Source organism: Lampetra fluviatilis, chromosome 56, assembly GCF_964198595.1.
Source record: "Lampetra fluviatilis chromosome 56, kcLamFluv1.1, whole genome shotgun sequence".
NCBI classification, from domain to species: domain Eukaryota; kingdom Metazoa; phylum Chordata; class Hyperoartia; order Petromyzontiformes; family Petromyzontidae; genus Lampetra; species Lampetra fluviatilis.
Window position 1 is genome coordinate 2,326,253 of NC_136330.1, and position 17,384 is coordinate 2,343,636.

The 17,384-nt window shown below is 48.1% G+C and overlaps 1 protein-coding gene across 1 annotated transcript in view; it reads right to left on the bottom strand.

Moving 5' to 3' along the window:
• Positions 1 to 302: 302 nt before the first annotated feature.
• The window catches only part of LOC144950084 (sodium/potassium-transporting ATPase subunit beta-3-like), a 32,731-nt gene continuing 15,649 nt past the window's right edge, over positions 303 to 17,384 (bottom strand). The window contains exons 5-10 of the mRNA XM_078880103.1: positions 8,924 to 9,052; positions 5,333 to 5,437; positions 3,571 to 3,764; positions 2,964 to 3,023; positions 1,260 to 1,355; positions 303 to 708 (exon numbers count right to left, since the gene is read on the bottom strand). Coding sequence (XP_078736229.1) covers positions 547 to 708; positions 1,260 to 1,355; positions 2,964 to 3,023; positions 3,571 to 3,764; positions 5,333 to 5,437; positions 8,924 to 9,052 — 746 coding nt within the window. The 3' untranslated portion in view covers positions 303 to 546. The remainder of the gene's footprint in view (positions 709 to 1,259; positions 1,356 to 2,963; positions 3,024 to 3,570; positions 3,765 to 5,332; positions 5,438 to 8,923; positions 9,053 to 17,384) is intronic.

Consider the following 17,384-nt stretch of genomic DNA (forward strand, 5'->3'; position numbering starts at 1 on the left):
TCTCTCTCTCTCTCCTCCCCAGATGCCACTCACGCCATTGCTTGAAGCTGCCCGTGCCTCAAGAAAATAGAGCCCGGCGGCAAGGCAGTCACGTGACCTCTATCTGGGATCTCAAGTGGAAGTTTCCATCCCAGTTGCCCGCTAGGGAGAGCTCCGTTTGTTCGCATGTTTGGCAAATAGATCACACGACTATGGGAAACGCTGCCGGGGACAGGCGCCCTAAACGTGCCTCCAGTGGACCATGGCTGTTAGGTTTCGGCGAGGCGCTTCAGGTTGCGGGTCAGGGCAAATCGCCAATTAGAAGTGGGGGTGGGTGGGGGACGACGATTTTGAATGACGGTCGGCATCCAGTCGCGCCCCGTCGCTCAGAGGGATCTCAAGTGCGCGCGTACCGGCCGCTAAAGAAGGTGCGGTAGCGGCTAAGCCGACTGGCGGGTGGGCCGATGGGACAGGCGGGCTGGGAGGAGGGAGAGCGAGAATGTGACGGTGGCAGAGCGAGGCGAGCGGGGGGGGGGAGAGCAGCATGAGGAGGGAGGGTGGTGGGCGCTATGAGCTGACGGTGAACGTGAAGGCAATGCGGCCCAGGAAGCGGTCGCGCTCGTGCTTGTTGATGATGCCGTTGCCCTCCAGGCGGCACTCGATGGTCACGGGGGTGTCGTGCGTGAGGTTCAGGAAGCGCGCGGCCACCAGCGGCTGCGTGTACGTGCCCTGCACGCGCAACGGGAACACAACCGGGGCTCTTGAACTGACACACCGCACACCACGGCTCGCGGCCATAGACTCAGACACAGATACACACAGACTCACACAGAGGCTCATAAACTCCGACACAGACACACACACAGACTCACACAGAGACCCATAGACTCACACAGAGACCCATAGACTCACACAGAGACCCATAGACTCACACAGAGACCCTTAGACTCAGACACAGACCCATAGACTCACACAAAGGCCCATAAACTCAGACACAGACACACACACAGACTCACACAGAGACCCATAGACTCACACAGAGACCCATAGACTCACACAAAGACCCATAGACTCAGACACAGACCCATAGTTTGTTGTCCTTCCCCGCACCTCCGATTAGCACGGTTGGCGACGTACGGTGCAAGACAAGTTCAACTTGCATACGCGACATCCGGGCACTGTTCAGGCTCAAATTCGGCTCAGCTTGCGAAGCGTTGACGAGATATGGCGCGGCGCTCTGGGTGATTTGGTCGCACTCCAAGCGGCCGCTGCGTACTCACGTCGAGGACCTTGCCGTAGTACGGGAAGTACATGGGGTCGAAAATGTCGTTTGGGAAGAACTCGATGTCTCCCAAAAGATGCTGCTGCTCTTCTTTCTGTAACATCGGAGCAGTGGAGATTGCAAAACAAGAATAAAGACTCGCAAACCCCTCACCAATACTCACCGCTGGCTGCCACTACTCACAACACTCACTGAAACAATCACCGCTCACCTCATCTCGATGCAAAAAAAACAAAGATCCACGGTACAGCCTTTAACAGACTTTTGGGGCAAGTGCTGTTAGCGAGCACTTACGAAGGCTGGCACGGCACACGAAGGGGTGGGTGGCTAATACCACGCCCGGCCGCCTTTGTCTTACTAGTGGCGATATTTACACACCGCACTAGGTACTCATTTGAAGCTGAGTCCACCTAGGGGAGGCTCAGGACCAGTTCAAATAATCGTCACTGGGGTTGGCCGTTAGCGGGAATCGAACTCGGGTGTCCGGGTTTGTAGCGCAGCGCGCTAACCGCTACATCACCGCTCCCCTTAATGCACTCACTTAGACAACCACCACAAAAATGACACTCACACCACTGGCTTGGGTGATGATGCTGTTAATGTTAGCGGTGATGGTGATGTCCATGATGTCGATGTGAATGGTGATGTGATTAGTAACGATGGTGATGATGATATTGACGTTGTAGGTCGTTTGATGCAATGATAACGACTGCGACGATCGTGACAATTGTGATGATGATGATGATGATGCGAATGACAATGGTGGTGATGATGATGATGGGCAGATTCTTGATGTGTAAATTAGCGCAACAACAACAATAAAATAAGGAGAAAATATTACAACTACAACTTACATTATTCGATACACACATCAATATTTCTCGATATTTTTCAAAGGAAATATTATTCACGATGAGTTTATTTACAGCACCTTCATAAACACCCCCACTGATGCGATGATTGATGGGATGAATGTTATGCCACGTTGGGTCGAGGGGGTAGTAGGGTCCATACTTTACCACTCCGGGCAGTTACGAGCTTGTGATGGGCTGGACCGAAGACTGCTTCAGAAAGAACTCACCACTGACCGCTGACGATAGCCAAGAAAGCGGCTTTGCCAGGCTCACAGTGCTCCGCGCTGAGCGGTTTACTTACCCAGTAAGGGCTGGACCGAGTCTCCAGGAGACTCCCTCACAATTGGGAAGTTTGGCCGAAACTTTTTGTTTTTTCGGTAAAGTCACGTAGGTAAAAAAATTAAATAAATGAAGTGATTTTATTTAGTTGTTTTCATTTTAAATTTTTTTATTTTTTTACCTACGTGACTTTACCGAAAAAAACAAAAAGTATGGATCCTTGCAGTCACGAAAACTACAAATCTAGAAGTTTGGCCTACTTTGCTAACGAGTGTTTGGCGTGTGGCAGGAATCCGGTGAATGCGGAGAAATCCCCACTGTATTCGATGGGAGCAACACTCAAAGCTCCACACATATTGTACAATTAATTTACCAACTCCCGTTGTCCCCTGGCCAATTCACAGCCCAAAACCTACAACAGCTGATTTTCCGAGGCGGCCCGCCATCTGAGCGCTAACCAGGCTCAACCGCGGCGTAGCTTCTGAGGCCTGGCGAGATCAGGTGCACTCAGGGAGACTGGGTCAGAGCGATTTCTCCAGCGGTGACAAGTTCCTTGGCGTGAGTTTTACCTTCCCGTCGCAGGTGACTTTCACCGGATTCGTGTGGTTTCCCGGCTTGAAACCGATTATCTGCAGAAGAGAAACATTGGCGGTAAACGTACGGCGCGTCCAAAGGTGGGCTCGCAAGTGTACAGGAAGTGGTGCGTTCCTACTGCCCGTGAGCTGCACGGCATTGTGGGTGTCATCAAATATCTTGAGCTAGTGGTCTAGGCCAGTGGTTTTTCAACTGGAGGTAAGCGGACCCCCCCCCCCCCGGGGGTACGTGGCAATGTCCCAGGGGGGTACGTGAGCTGATTTATAAAAGGGTGTGAAATTCTACCACACGTGAGAGTCGTTGGCGAATAATCACGTGTGAATCTGCCAACTTAAAATAACTACGATAACATCGCAAATCCATACGGTAACCAAAGAACCGCGCTGGGTCGGTCAAGGCATGGTGGGGGCAGGGGGGGGGTAACATAGCTCGAAACAAAATTCAACAAGGGGGTCACAGTAGCCAAAAAAAGGTTGACCTAACGTTGAGAGCATTGCGCATGCAACGGCGGTGTTCGCACGACGCGCAGGGGCTCAGGGTCACAGGGGTGTGAGGGCGCCGTGCGTTCGCTGTGCCCTGTACCCGGTTCATCTTGAGCAGCACGCAAGGCGTGCCGCTCGTGAAGCCGTACATGGGGTCCTCGAGGCCGGAGCAGAGCCCCAGGTCTTTGCGGGAGAACGGGCACATGAGGGGCACGCGGCCCGGCTGCCCGGCGCCGGCCTGTTCGTCGCGGTACAGCCCCGCGTCGCAGAAGTTCTCGGAGGTGTTTGGGTAGCCTGGGGGGAGGGGGGTGGGGTGCACGCATCGGGAGGGCATTCGCAAGGCAGCTGGGCAGGTACCGTGGACAGATGGGTACGCGCGCGCATGTGCGCGTGTGCAGTAGTTGTAGCGGTTAGCGCGCTGACCTCCGAACCCGGCGAGCCGAGTTCAATTCCCGTCTCACGGCCACCAATGACGAATATGTGAACCGGTCCTGGGCCTTCTCTAGGTCGACTCAGCCTCAAAATGAGTACCTGGTGTGGTGTGGGAACATCACTACTGGGGAGACAAAGGCGGCCGTGCGTGGTGTTGGCCATCTACCTCCTCGTGTGCCGTGCCGGCCTTCATAGGTGCTCACTAACAGCACTTGACCCAACAGTCTGTTTAGACTACACTGGATCACAACCACACGCTCACCGATTCACCCACCGACTCACTGCACTGCAGGCCACAACGCCTCACTTTCTGCTTCTTCCCTCGCACCTCTACAATGTGGAATGCCCTCCCCATTGTCCCAAGTTTATATAATCTTGCTCGTGTAAAAAAAAAAACCTGTGAACTCTTATCTATTGCAAACTTCGATCGTGCTGTTTGCTGCTGGTCACTTGGCGTTTTGGGCCTTTGGGTCCCTTGCTCCCCACCACTTTTTTGATGTTTTCATTTCCTAAATGAACAGTGAGAGTTTTACAGTTATTGAACAGCTCCAATTAGCACGGTTGGCTATGTAACGTGCGAAATAAGTTCAACATACATACATAAAACACCTTGGGACGACATTGTGCATAGCCGCATCTATGATTCGAGCTTGATCTATTATTACTTAATGTTTTGTAATACAAATCCACGACATTAGGATGGTGAAAATGTCCAGTGAGTTTTTAAGCTGAGGATCACAAGTTGTACGTAAGTTCATCATCGATACCATTGGTCACTGGTTAGTTCCAGTCAGAATGAGTCCCGACTCAACTCTACAGGACAAAGATTTCCCAAGTGAGTTCTGTGAGAGACACAGAGCCTCACAGACAGAACACCAGAGTGGAAGGTGGCAGCCCCTCGCGGCCCACCCTGTTCAGTGAGAATTCACAACGAAAGCCGTCAATCCGGCTACCACACGTCGACCAACGATCTCCCAGTCTCCAGAGCAACAACTCAAGAAGTGACAGACAGACAGACACAGGACCAATTACGTTTATTATAAATGTGGATGAATGAGACTCTCACAGACAGACAGACAGAGAGACAGACAGACAGACAGGACCAATTATGTTTATTATAAATGTGGATGAATGAGACTCCCACAGACAGACAGAGAGACAGACAGACAGACAGAGGACCAATTACGTTTATTATAAATGTGGATGAATGAGTCTCCCACAGACAGACAGAGAGACAGACAGACAGACAGAACCAATAACGTTTATTATAAATGTGGATGAATGAGACTCCCACAGACAGACAGAGATACAGACAGACGGACATAGAGACAGACAGACAGACACAGGACCAATTACGTTTATTATAAATGTGGATGAATGAGACTCCCGCGGTGCACGCGGAGGGCATTCGTTCCCGCCAAAGCACTCACTGCTCAGGAGATCGTTGATGGAGTTCACGTAGGGCTCATACGACTCCAGAGAGTTGCTCATGAAGTTAATTTCGAACAGCGGAGCCCTTGGCCGGATCATCAGACCTGCAGAAACGAGCAGAGGTAATCGAGCGCGTGGCTGCAATTATCTCCAACAAGAAATACGGCTCATAATCAACAATTTTTGGGTTTAGATCGCGTTATTTATAAATGTGTCGTAACCCTCCACCACCCGACACGGCCAATCAGTAAAAAAGTGTCACGTTGACAAAAGACAAATAGTTCACAGAAATACGGCAAGAACGTCGTGAGCTCAGAATGGCCACGTCGGAGGACTGAAGCAGCCCAAGGCCACTTCATTTCCATGAACAGTCAAAATGTAGGACTCGAACTTGTGCTTGCTCTCGAATCTTCTTGGTTCTTTCGGTAAAGTCACGTAGAATGAAAATAATAAAATAATGAAAATAAAACATAATAAAATAATTCTCACGACGTTTCGGCCACAACGCAAGCAGCCGTCCTCAGGCGAAGAACAGGTCTGTCGAGAAGACAGAGTCTGAATGAAACACCCCAGGCTTGGAGCGTCTATTTAAGCTGGGTTGGAGGGGGAAGAGCGCCTTGACAAAATAATTTGCATATCAAGAGGAATCCATGAGTGCCGTTTCCTGTCTCTCAGCATTGTCCCAAGATCCACGCGTCTTTGCACACTTTTCAGCTATTGTCACCGTTTTCTTTGTTAATGTCCATGTTGTCGGCACTCGAGGCTGGGGACCACTACAGTGCAACTTGACAGCTCCCGATAGGAAGTCACCAGACCCTCCTTTCAATCTAAAGAAATGGGAATTCCTGGGTAGGGGCCACACGATGGAATGTAGCACCAGGCCCCCAGAATGCGTGGTAAAAACGAGCGACCGCCGGAAAGGGGTTATATTCTCAGTTTAACACGTAGGCTTTCGCGACCAATATTATTCATGATAAACGTTATTGGGTTAGATCGCGTTATTTATAAATGTGTCGTAACCCTCCACCACCCGACATGGCCAATCAGCAAAAAAAGTGTCACGTTGACAAGAGACAAAATAGTTCACTACTTTAGCTCACCGGTGTGTTGAAGAGTGAATCCACAACATTTACGATTTTTGAGTACGACGTTTCGCTGGTAATTACATCCAGCATCATCGGGCAATTCGCGAATTGCCCGATGGGCTAAAGTAGTGAACTATTTGTCTTTTGTCAACGTGACACTTTTTTTTCTGATTGGCCGTGTCAGGTTATATTCTGAATGTGCGATTAAGTAGAAAAAAATAAAAGTTAGGTTTCTTCGGTGAGCCGCGCAGAGAACGGTGATTAAGATGGTAGGAACGTGCCGACAGTTTGCGTAGGAAAACTACCGATTCATTAGCAAGCTGGCTGAGTGGCGAGCGCTGTGATTCCTCGCCGCTCGCTTGGCTCTTCGATCGGCTCAACACTGCTTCCGGTTCCTTTTTGCAGGCTTGCTAAAATAAACACGATGCATTTGGATTTCATATTTTAACTTTCAGTTGAGAAATCATTCTTATGTCATTGCCCGTTATTAACAATGTTTAACAAAGGCTGAAGGACTTTATCCATTTGATCTGTCCGTCTGTTCGTAGTAAAAGGGGGGGGACACACACACAATAACGCTCGTGAAGATGGTTCAAAGTGAACTAAACTTTTGTGTGAAGTTGTGTCGCTGTTTGGGACCCAATCTATTGAAAATGTCCAAATTAACCGGAACGTTGCCAAGAGCTTGGAGGCACAAACCAGTGTAACGGGGGACAATTTAAAAAAGTGCAAATGCCTTTTAATGCCCCGACAGCCGCTCGTCGACTTCCGCGCCGCTAATTCAATACTTCCGAGGACAAACACGCGTTACGTAATTTCATGCCTGTGTGGTGATTTTTGCCAGCTTGCGAATTATATTCCTTTCAATTGTGGTCGATTTAATAAACAACGGTGCTACTGTTTCAAACACAAAACACTCGCGGTTATGCGCGGATTTCCGAAACGAACGAAAATTTTAATTTATAAATTAACCCTCCCCCTGCATTTGAAAGGGCTCGTCAATTCAACGAAAAAAAAAGCAATGGGTTGAAATAACGGTGCCGCATGCATTATTCAACAGAAGGGCGCCGTTTTTTTTGTTGTTTCGCTTTGGAAACTGGCCGCACCGCGCCACGGTTCTTAGTGAAGAGCGTGGGGAGAGGCAGTGTCCCCCCACCCCCGTTAAAGGCACGACTCCGCTGGGTCTCGATGCCAAGCCAAGCCCTGATTTATTTGTGTGTTCCCTTTCACAGGCGATCCCCTCCGTGTCTAGGCCCTCTCAATGAGAAGGCACGCCATGGCTCCCCGCAGCGTGAAAGCGCTTTCGTGCGCTCGTACCCCGTGCATGCGCCCCGTTTAATACGATCATTCAGAAAGCCACCATTAACGTACTGTAACCGAACAGCGCGCCGTGACAAAATCATCCGGAACGCTGTCTGAGTTCGTCAGATCTCGGAAGCTGAGCAGGCTTGAGCGTGTGGAGAGTGCTTGGATGGGCGACTACCGTAACAGCGAGAGTTGTTGTTAGGCTGCGGGGTGCTATGTGGTGCACAGCAGAGGGCAGTCCAACAAAAGCCACTGTTGTATTATACGTCTATGCTCCCACGGCTATGCTCCCCGTCATCGCCAACCGACACTGATCAGCGTGTCGAGGTCAGGTAACCCCCATGACCCGCACGGCATGAGAAAACCCTCATCCAGCAGTTGATTGACCAAGGTTGCACATTTAAACAAACATCAACAATCTGCGTGTATATTTTGGTCAGAAGCGCAGAATAATTTTTATCCTGACCAGGGTTGACTCCGCCGCATCATCATCATCATGACACCTTTGGGATCAGTAAAGAAATCAAAAGACTTAAACAATATTGTGTTCATATTCTTGTTTTTTTCGGTAAAGTCACGTAGAAGGGAAATAATAAAATAATATAAACATAAAACAAATTTTCTTGCTGTGGATTTCACACCTGATGATGATTGCTTGTGTTGCAGTCGAAACGTCGTGAGAATTTTTATTGTTTTATATTTATATTATTTTATTATTTCCCTTCTACGTGACTTTACCGAAAGAACCAAGAATATGAATCCCTGCAGTCACGAAAGCTTTAAATCAAAATATTGTGTTCCACCAAAGCAATGTGGGATTTTCACGACTGGCTCTGTGGCCAACATTGTATATGAGCACTGCAGAGTGTTTGTCAAGAAGGTGGGGGTGTTAACTTTTTAATGAATTTGTTAAAAGTGCAACCTTGACTGCATTAGGATGGATGCAAGTGTCAATATTTGTTTTGGGGGGCATGATGCTGAATTATGCCACGATTGCTTTTTTTGGATGTATGTGGAACTTCTTTCGCGCCGTACGTAGCGAACCGTGCTAGCCAACCGAGGTGCAGGGGGAAGGACAACAAACTAAACGCAAAAAAAACAGTTTTAAAGAAAGAAAAAATAAATAAATTTAGATTTCAAAGCGCATAGCTTCCAGCGGCTTCCTGCTGGACGTCACAAAATTGGGTACAAAATTCTCACCAGGGCTCGAGACCCGGTCCTGGTACTTGGGCAACTCGTAGCTCAGCGTCATCACCAAGGCCCACATGGTGAAGGCGAAGAGGGCACCCAGGAAGGAAAAGTACACGAAGTAGAACAAGCAGATCTGGCCTGCGACGGCACACAGACACACGCACAAAGGTCCCACCACGTAGCCTACACGAGAGTGTTGTTGCGAGCGACCTGTGAAGGAAGGACACGACGCACGAGGGGATGGCGTAGCCGGCATCGCGCACCCGGCCGCATCTCTGTCTCCACGGTGCCGATGTTTACGCACTCAGACCGTGGCGCTCACTTAAGGTTGAGTCGATCGAGGAGAGGCCACGTACCGGTTTATAAATCTTCTTGGTTCTTTCGGTAAAGTCACGTAGAATGGAAATAATGAAATAATAAAAACAAAACATAATTAAATAATTCTCACGACGTTTCGGCCACAACGCAAGCAGCCGTCATCAGGTGGAGAGCAGGTCCTTCAGACGCTGTCTTCTCGACAGACCTGCTCTTCACCTGAGGACGGCTGCTTGCGTTGTGGCCGAAACGTCGTGACAATTCTTTTATTATGTTTAATTTTAATTATTTTATTATTTCCCTTCTACGTGACTTTACCGAAAGAACCAAGAAGATGAATCCCTGCAGTCACGAAAGCTTTAAATCGAGGTTTATATATCGTTTTGCCACTCGTGTTAACCATGGGCGAAAATCGCATTCAGATCGCTGGGTTCGTAGCATAGAAAAATAATAATTTGGACTTCAACAAATTAATTTGTTGTCTAATCGTTCATACTCTTCATGACAATTATTATACGTTTGCGCTTTTGCACAAGCTCTTGGATGCAAGGATAAACAGTAGCACACACTTACCCGCTCTCCTATGATATAGCAACGGTGTATATCATTTACATTTTCAGCTCTGAGATTAAAATAAATCAACGTTTGGATTGACTGCTGTGTAATGAGCATCTTTACAGCAGGGCAACGTGAGGAGGTGCAATATCCCACGTGTAGATAAGAGGTCGCTTGAAGGGATCTTAGAAGTAATTCTGCGTTAGTCTCCCTACAGGGCTGACGCAAACCATTTATTCAGTACATATCATGACAACTTCTTGGTTCTTTCGGTAAAGTCACGTAGAAGGGAAGTAATAAAATAATACAAATAAAACATAATAAAATAATTCTCACGACGTTTTCGGCCACAACGCAAGCAGCCGTCATCAGGTGTTTGCGTTGTGGCCGAAACGTCGTGAGAATTATTTTATTATGTTTTATTTGTATTATTTTATTACTTCCCTTCTACGTGACTTTACCGAAAGAACCAAGAAGATGAATCCCTGCAGTCACGAAAGCTTTAAATCGAAAAATATCATGACAAGTTTAGATACTCGTTAAAACTCCCAATAGTGCAGACCCTTTCACCACCTGTGGCATGAGAGCAAGCAAGTGCAGAGCTGCCCCCTCACATCTTCACCATCAACCCGAGTAATCTTGGATTAATAAATAATATGCCCGAGTCAAGATCGCGGATCGCTCAGCAAAATGAAGAAAAAGTAAAAAAAAATCACAAACTTGACTTTTTTAAATCCGGTCATGCATTCTTGACAAATGTATGAAAACTAAAATGTAAATGACCAAAAAGTAGATTTAAAAAAAAAAATATTGACGATGCAATAATCGCCATAAAAATGTCCTCTGGGTGCTTATTCAGCCGCAAACCAATGACCAGTGTTACCACCTTAGGACATAGGCACTCTCTGTGTCCAAACTGGGCCAAGCATCACACAATCAACCGTTGTTCAATATGCAAATCGCAGCTCTTACTGCCCCCCCCCCAGCCCCCAACAGCATCCACTCTCATTCTCACTCTGGCTTGAAGCACGAGGCTTCATTCACAGGAAGGTAGCGATGCTGCCACAGTGGTGTGTAATGGTTTAGAAGAGCACTGGGACTTGGGAATTCCAGAGGTCTCCGCTTGAATTCCATCTCCCGATGCGGCAGTTGCAACGGTGCGAGTTCCATAAATCCTCCACAACTAATCCTCCACCCAGCAGCATAAATGGGGGCGCCACAGTCAGCAGTAGTTGTATCGGCAGGGCCGAGTGTAGTGGGGTAAAATGTGGGCTCTCCCACCTCTTTCTAGACATCTATCCAGCGTGGAAGTGTAGGAAAAATACGTTCTCTATGAGCTCCCTAGTCGAGTCCCTGACGCCAGAAGTGGCATGAACAAGCAATTGCAGGGCTGCACCTTTAACTTTCTGGGCAGCACAGTGGGATACAATCCCAATTGAGGGTCAACTCAGCCCATCATAACTTCCAGGAGGTGTCAACAGTGAGTGGACTATGGATGGGTTTTTTTTCCCTGTCTTAAGAGTGTTGAATTTTCATCACCGCTTCAAGAATGTCAATAGCGCTGAGCACTGCCCCAATGCTCATTTACATTTGGAAGGGGACAATGACCTATTCTGAGCAGCAGTCACACGTGCATGATCACACGCTTAAGATTTCTCGCGTTCAAGAAAGAACGGCGAGTTTTTTTCTACACGTACATGCACAGCCCTCTTTGTCAATCCACTGCTGGATGAGGACTTCTGCACAGGCCACAGCGATGTTTCTCCACGCTTCACTACACGGGTCAGCACTGGCTGGTAAAGGTGAGAAGCATAGATGTTGGACAACGGTACTGTACAACAATTGGCGTTGCTGCACCGCAGTTTGTTAGACAACGTAGACCCGTAGCAAATTCTGCGTACTTTGCCGAATGCCATTCATGAATAAGTTCTCGATTCCAAGTTGTGTTTCCTGCCCGCTGTCTATGGTCTGTTGCAACCATGTGGCGTGTTTAGCATTTCAATGAGAATTCTTTCAACGCATCGCGGCAGGGAAAACACACTTGCGATCGCATCTGCAGGCCCATGCTCTCTGACTCACACCAAGACCACCGGTGACCTCTTTGTGCCCGTTAACTATCGCGTGTGTGTGTGTGATCAAACAGAGAGGTGACCAGAACAAGGGCCATAACAGCAATGGGACTGCATCCACAAGTTTCAAAAGAGTCTCAAGACTCATTTTTTCGAGAGGGAAAAAGCATTTATATGTGTGGCCACTTTCCACAAGTGAGCGTTTGGCATGTGGGAGGAAATTGGAGTTCTTTGAGAATACCCACGCATACATACATACATGTTAGAGGATTTTCCAAATGACTAGAACAATTCCTCCATCCGTCAACACCATGACACCGAAATAACCAATGCAAGCTTTCAGTTTCACTGTGCACAACTGCTTGCAAGACGTTCACGATTGCGAAAGGACTCTCACGCTCTCTCCCGCCTCAGACGCAATGTTGTCTCTGCCTGTGTAGCAAGATTCCTGTACAGAAGCTTGGCTAAAAACCAACTGCGGTATATTTCATCAGACTTCATTCTGACATCTGATGAGATTAGTTTGTTGACGGTTGGTTTGGTCTAGTTTTCGGGTCGTTAACGCGTGCTGTTCGGCGCGATGTTTCCGACGTTTCGCTCCACTTGCTGGGGGCTTCTTGGGGAAACATCGGACATCGTGCTGGACAACACTCGGCACAACCCAAAAACGACACAGAAAGATGCACAGCATAACCGCAAAAAAGAAATAACCTACGCAGTATGATAATTGGTGTATTACCCTTTTATCTGGAAACAAAACTGACACCTTTTTTTACGAGGAATCATGTTTGCATTGCCCACAATACCTGCGGTCAGAATGCAAACAAAAAACACAACTCTGATAATGTATGCACTGTCCTTGAAATTGATTGGTACACACCCGAGACAGCTTTTCTTAGAGCCTAGTCTCACATGGTGTTGGACCAGATGACGCTAAAAGGCGCACAACTCAAAGACAATGCACCATCAGAGTATGAGAGCTCGGAGGTTCCAATGGTGAACCTACGCAGTAATCGTAACTACAGCTGTTTCCTGACGGTGGAGAAAGCCACCCCTAGCCGGCATGTGGGGACAATTTAGCCAGAGTATTTTTTTTTATTGTTGTTGTTTTCATTTTGGAGCCCTGAACATATGACCCACGGGTGCACAGCGGGGAGCCGTGACAAATTCTTCACTGACCGTTGCAACGATCGCCAGTGCGGCAATGAACCAACGACCACCAACAGGGCTCTCGCGACGATGCTGCCGTCTAAGCAAACAAAAAAACTATTCCTATTTAAAGCTTTCGTGACTGCAGGGATTCATCTTCTTGGTTCTTTCGGTAAAGTCACGTAGAAGGGAAATAATAAAATAATAAAAATAAAACATACAGGTCTGTCGGAAAGACAGCGTCAGACGCTGTCTTTCCGACAGACCTGTTCTTCACCTGAGGACGGCTGCTTGCGTTGTGGCCGAAACGTCGTGAGAATTATTTTATTATGTTTTATTTTTATTATTTTATTATTTCCATTCTACGTGACTTTACCGAAAGAACCACAAAGAAAAAAACGATTTCCTACGAACGCCACAAAAAAGAAAAACGACTGGAATTTAGGATTTTTCATAAATGTTGCGGAGGCTGATCCCTGTATCAGCCTCTGGTGCGACTTTGTTCAAAGGTATAAGTACACAAAGTCACGGGAGGAGCACGGCACAGTTAACGGCTTGATTTTAAGAATTTAGGAGGGCTGCCTTCTGCAGTGAGGGGGGCATGGGGGCTGTGGAGAGGGTTAAGCCCCATCCACCCCCCCCCGCTCCCCACCTGATATTACAGCGTTGTTCCCATATCACAGCAATTGGACCGGCACATCTGAGATACAAGGATTGTGTCAGGTTAATGTCAACTGAACTTAAACACATTCCTGCGGAGGGAGCTGGTAGGAACGTTGGGCTGCTCGGTCAATGGCCAGGGTCAACGGCGGCGTGGTGTATTCCGCAAATATGCCCGACTGTGAGGGCGGGCACAAGCCGGCGTGAGTAGGTTAAATGTTGAGTTTTATAAGGGCACCACGGGGTGACCAGCCCCTCCACACCCAGCCCCACCCCTCCCACCCCCACCCAGCCCCACCCAGCCCCTCCCCACCCTCCCCTCTCCACCCAGCCCCACCCCTCTCATTTTTGGATGCACGACGGACGGATGGACACAATAATCCCCTATGGGCTGGTGTAACCAGGAGGTTCCTACCAGTACTATATATATAAAAAACGACACCATTTAAAAGAACATGGGTCAAGGTCAAGAGGTCATCGTGGCCAAATACAGTTGAAGTAAGCACCCGACGTTCCCCTTCGCTAGACCCCATCCTCAGCTGTTGGGAATTTGACACCCTCCCTGCAATCGTCTCCTCGCACGGCGTTCCACCATCTGGCTTTAGGCCTTCCCCCCTTGGTCGCCGACTTTCTGGGTGCCACTAAAACGTCACGCTTTCCGCCTCCGTCCTGCACACGTGTCCCACCCATCACAAACAAACCTCTTTCTCATCATATCTCAAGTTGCTTTCTTGCCACATTTGTTTCTGAACTTCCAAGTTGCTTATCGCCTAGAATGCAATGAATTTACCGTCTTATTTTTTGGATGGGCCTTTGTTCAAAAGGCTCGAAGGTTTATTTTCTGGATGCCTTGCAAGTGAAGCGTCCATTAATCAACATACATTGCTCCTGCCTCCTCAAATGACCAAGCTTTGATATTACAATTGACCTCTCTGGCCCAAAACAAAAGTTAAATCAAACTTATTTTCTGTTTAAATGAGCATTGAAGTGGTGTTCATCCCATTTACAGCCATGGGAACTCGTCATTATTTTGTCGGGGGTGAGTCTAGAACAGCCACAGTTGACTTCACCACGAAGTTTTATCCACTTTAAGTACCCCGGAGTGATAGGCTGAGTAAAACCCCAGCCAGGATTTGAACTCACAACCTTCTGATTGCAAGCTGCTCAATCTGTTGCTGAACCACCTTCTATGAGAGTAATTTAAGTGTTCCATTAAAAGCTCACCCTGGTAACACCATATATGCAATCTTGACCTTCTCAGAACTCCCAGTGATTTGTACATTACTGCCCGAACACACAATGCCCTCTACTTACCACACATTCTCACTTCCCTTTGACCCCTGTGGTCAGACAAGTGAGGAGACACAGAGACGGCTTTATACATTCGACAAGAGCTCGTTTTTTCTTGTTAGTAAACTCTTCCTTTAGGGGGCCGCTAGTATCCAGCCCCCAGTGCCTGTAATTGATAACGGCTGTAAACCGCTCGCCGAACAAGATCTTCGCAAACAACTTCTGCATCATCTCCATAGTGCAATATCTTTCACGTGCCAATGATCCACTGTGATACCTGGCTGCTTGGCTGTGTGAACACATCAGCAGTGAACCATTTTGCCCAAGCCTACATCACTGACATGCCTCACCCATATGCCCCCCTCAAGGTCCAGAAGATCTGGGGGATGCAGATCTTCTCTGCATTCCCAAGTCGAGGTTTCGGTCTATAGGTGACCGGATTTTTCCCCGTGTAGCCCCCAGGCTCTGGAATGCTCTTCCACAAGATATCAGGGATCTCTGAGATTGTGGACATTTTAAAAATGCACCTTAAAACCTATTTATACGCTTCCGCTTATTAAACTTTTAGTTAATTTAGGAAATGGATTGTTAAAATGTATTTATGATACAATTATATTCATGCTCAGTGTCTGCTGCTGCTGTGTCTTGTACAGCGCTTGAGATCCTTGATGAAAAGCTGCTACATACATGGAATTATACTGGTAGGAACCTCCTGGTTACACCAGCCTACAGGGGATTATTGTGTCCGTCCGTCCTGCATCCAAAAATGTGAGGGGTGAGGCTGGGTGGAGAGGGGAGGGTGGGGAGGGGCTGGGTGGGGAAGGGAAGGTGGGGAGGGGAGGGTGGGGCTGGGTGGGAGGTGGGAGGGAGGTGGGAGGGGTGGGGCTGGATGGGGAGGGGCTGGTCACCCTGTGGTGCCCTTATAAAACTCAACGTTAACCTACTCACGCCGGCTTGTGCCCGCCCTCACAGTCAGCCATATTTGCGGAATACACCACGCCGCCGTTGACCCTGGCCATTGACCGAGCAACCCAACGTTCCTACCAGCTCCCTCCGCAGGAATGTGTTTGTTATTGCGCAGCAGATAAATGTGGCCAGACGGAGCATTTTGGCATAGCCGAAACTGCAAATGCATGGGGATGCAAACTGTGGAGATGGAATGATCTCTTAACCACACTGGATGACCATCAGGTGTGATGCTACGATTATTCCGATAATTGCATGACATGACTTCAAATCAGCTGGGATTATATATATATGTAAAAGTAAATCCCTTTGTCTATCCACTGACAAAGGGAGTGCCTCCCCTCTCCGTGCGGGTCACGTGGGTTATTAGGCCACAGTTCACCATGCTGGCAGGAAATGGCTTGGTGAACGTGGAGAGCATAGCCGAGGGAGCATAGACGTACAAAACAACAATGGGTTTTGCTGCAATTCCCTATGCTACCCACAACTGAGATATAATTGGTGATACTAATATAAAAAGGATGTACCTTCTATGTCCCATGGCCAGTGTAGCTGAACCCAAAAGGGAGACATTATCCTGAGTGGCCAGTGCGACCGATTCATTTGGATTTTGTTCCACAAACCAAAACGGACCCCCATCTGCTACTGATTACCACCAATATTTTTGATGCCGTATTTCAAGAGAAACCCGAAGGACAGTAAATAAACAAACTGGGCCCACTGCTCTCCATAGATGAGCCTTTTTTTCGCCATCATGCTGCGAAGCGACTTAGAAAATTGCCATCTATTCCACCAGCAGGGGTTTCTGCTCAGATGTTTTTTCTATGTCCAAAGGCTCAGCTAAACAAATGTTATTAAATCTTGAACGATACGTTCTCTTCGTGAGGCACAGAGGCGTCAGAGCTATTGCGGCATTGCAATCATATTGGTGAGGAAGCGGTAAGCGACTTGTAAAAGGTCTGTGACTAAAACAAATAATTTCTATGCAAATTTTTTTAATCATTAAAATAGATGAGCATATTCCATGCAAATTCTCGAGGCTTCAGAAAATAACACGCACCCAAACCACGTGCCTGGCGCCGAACACATTCCTGCGGAGGGAGCTGGTAGGAACGTTGGGTTGCTCGGTCAATGGCCAGGGTCAACGGCGGCGTGGTGTATTCCGCAAATATGCCCGACTGTGAGGGCGGGCACAAGCCGGCGTGAGTAGGTTAAACGTTGAGTTTTATAAGGGCACCACCAGGTGACCAGCTCCTCCCCACCCAGCCCCACCCGTCCCACCCCCCACCCAGCCCCTCCCTGCACGACGGACACACTAATCCCCTGTGGGCTGGTGTAACCAGGAGGTTCCTACCAGTATGAAGTTATACTAATCTGGTAACATACACACACCGACTACATTCTAAGGTGCTTCCCACAAATAATTGCATTAAAATTGGGAAAAAGTGTGCCTTGTAATGTAGCAA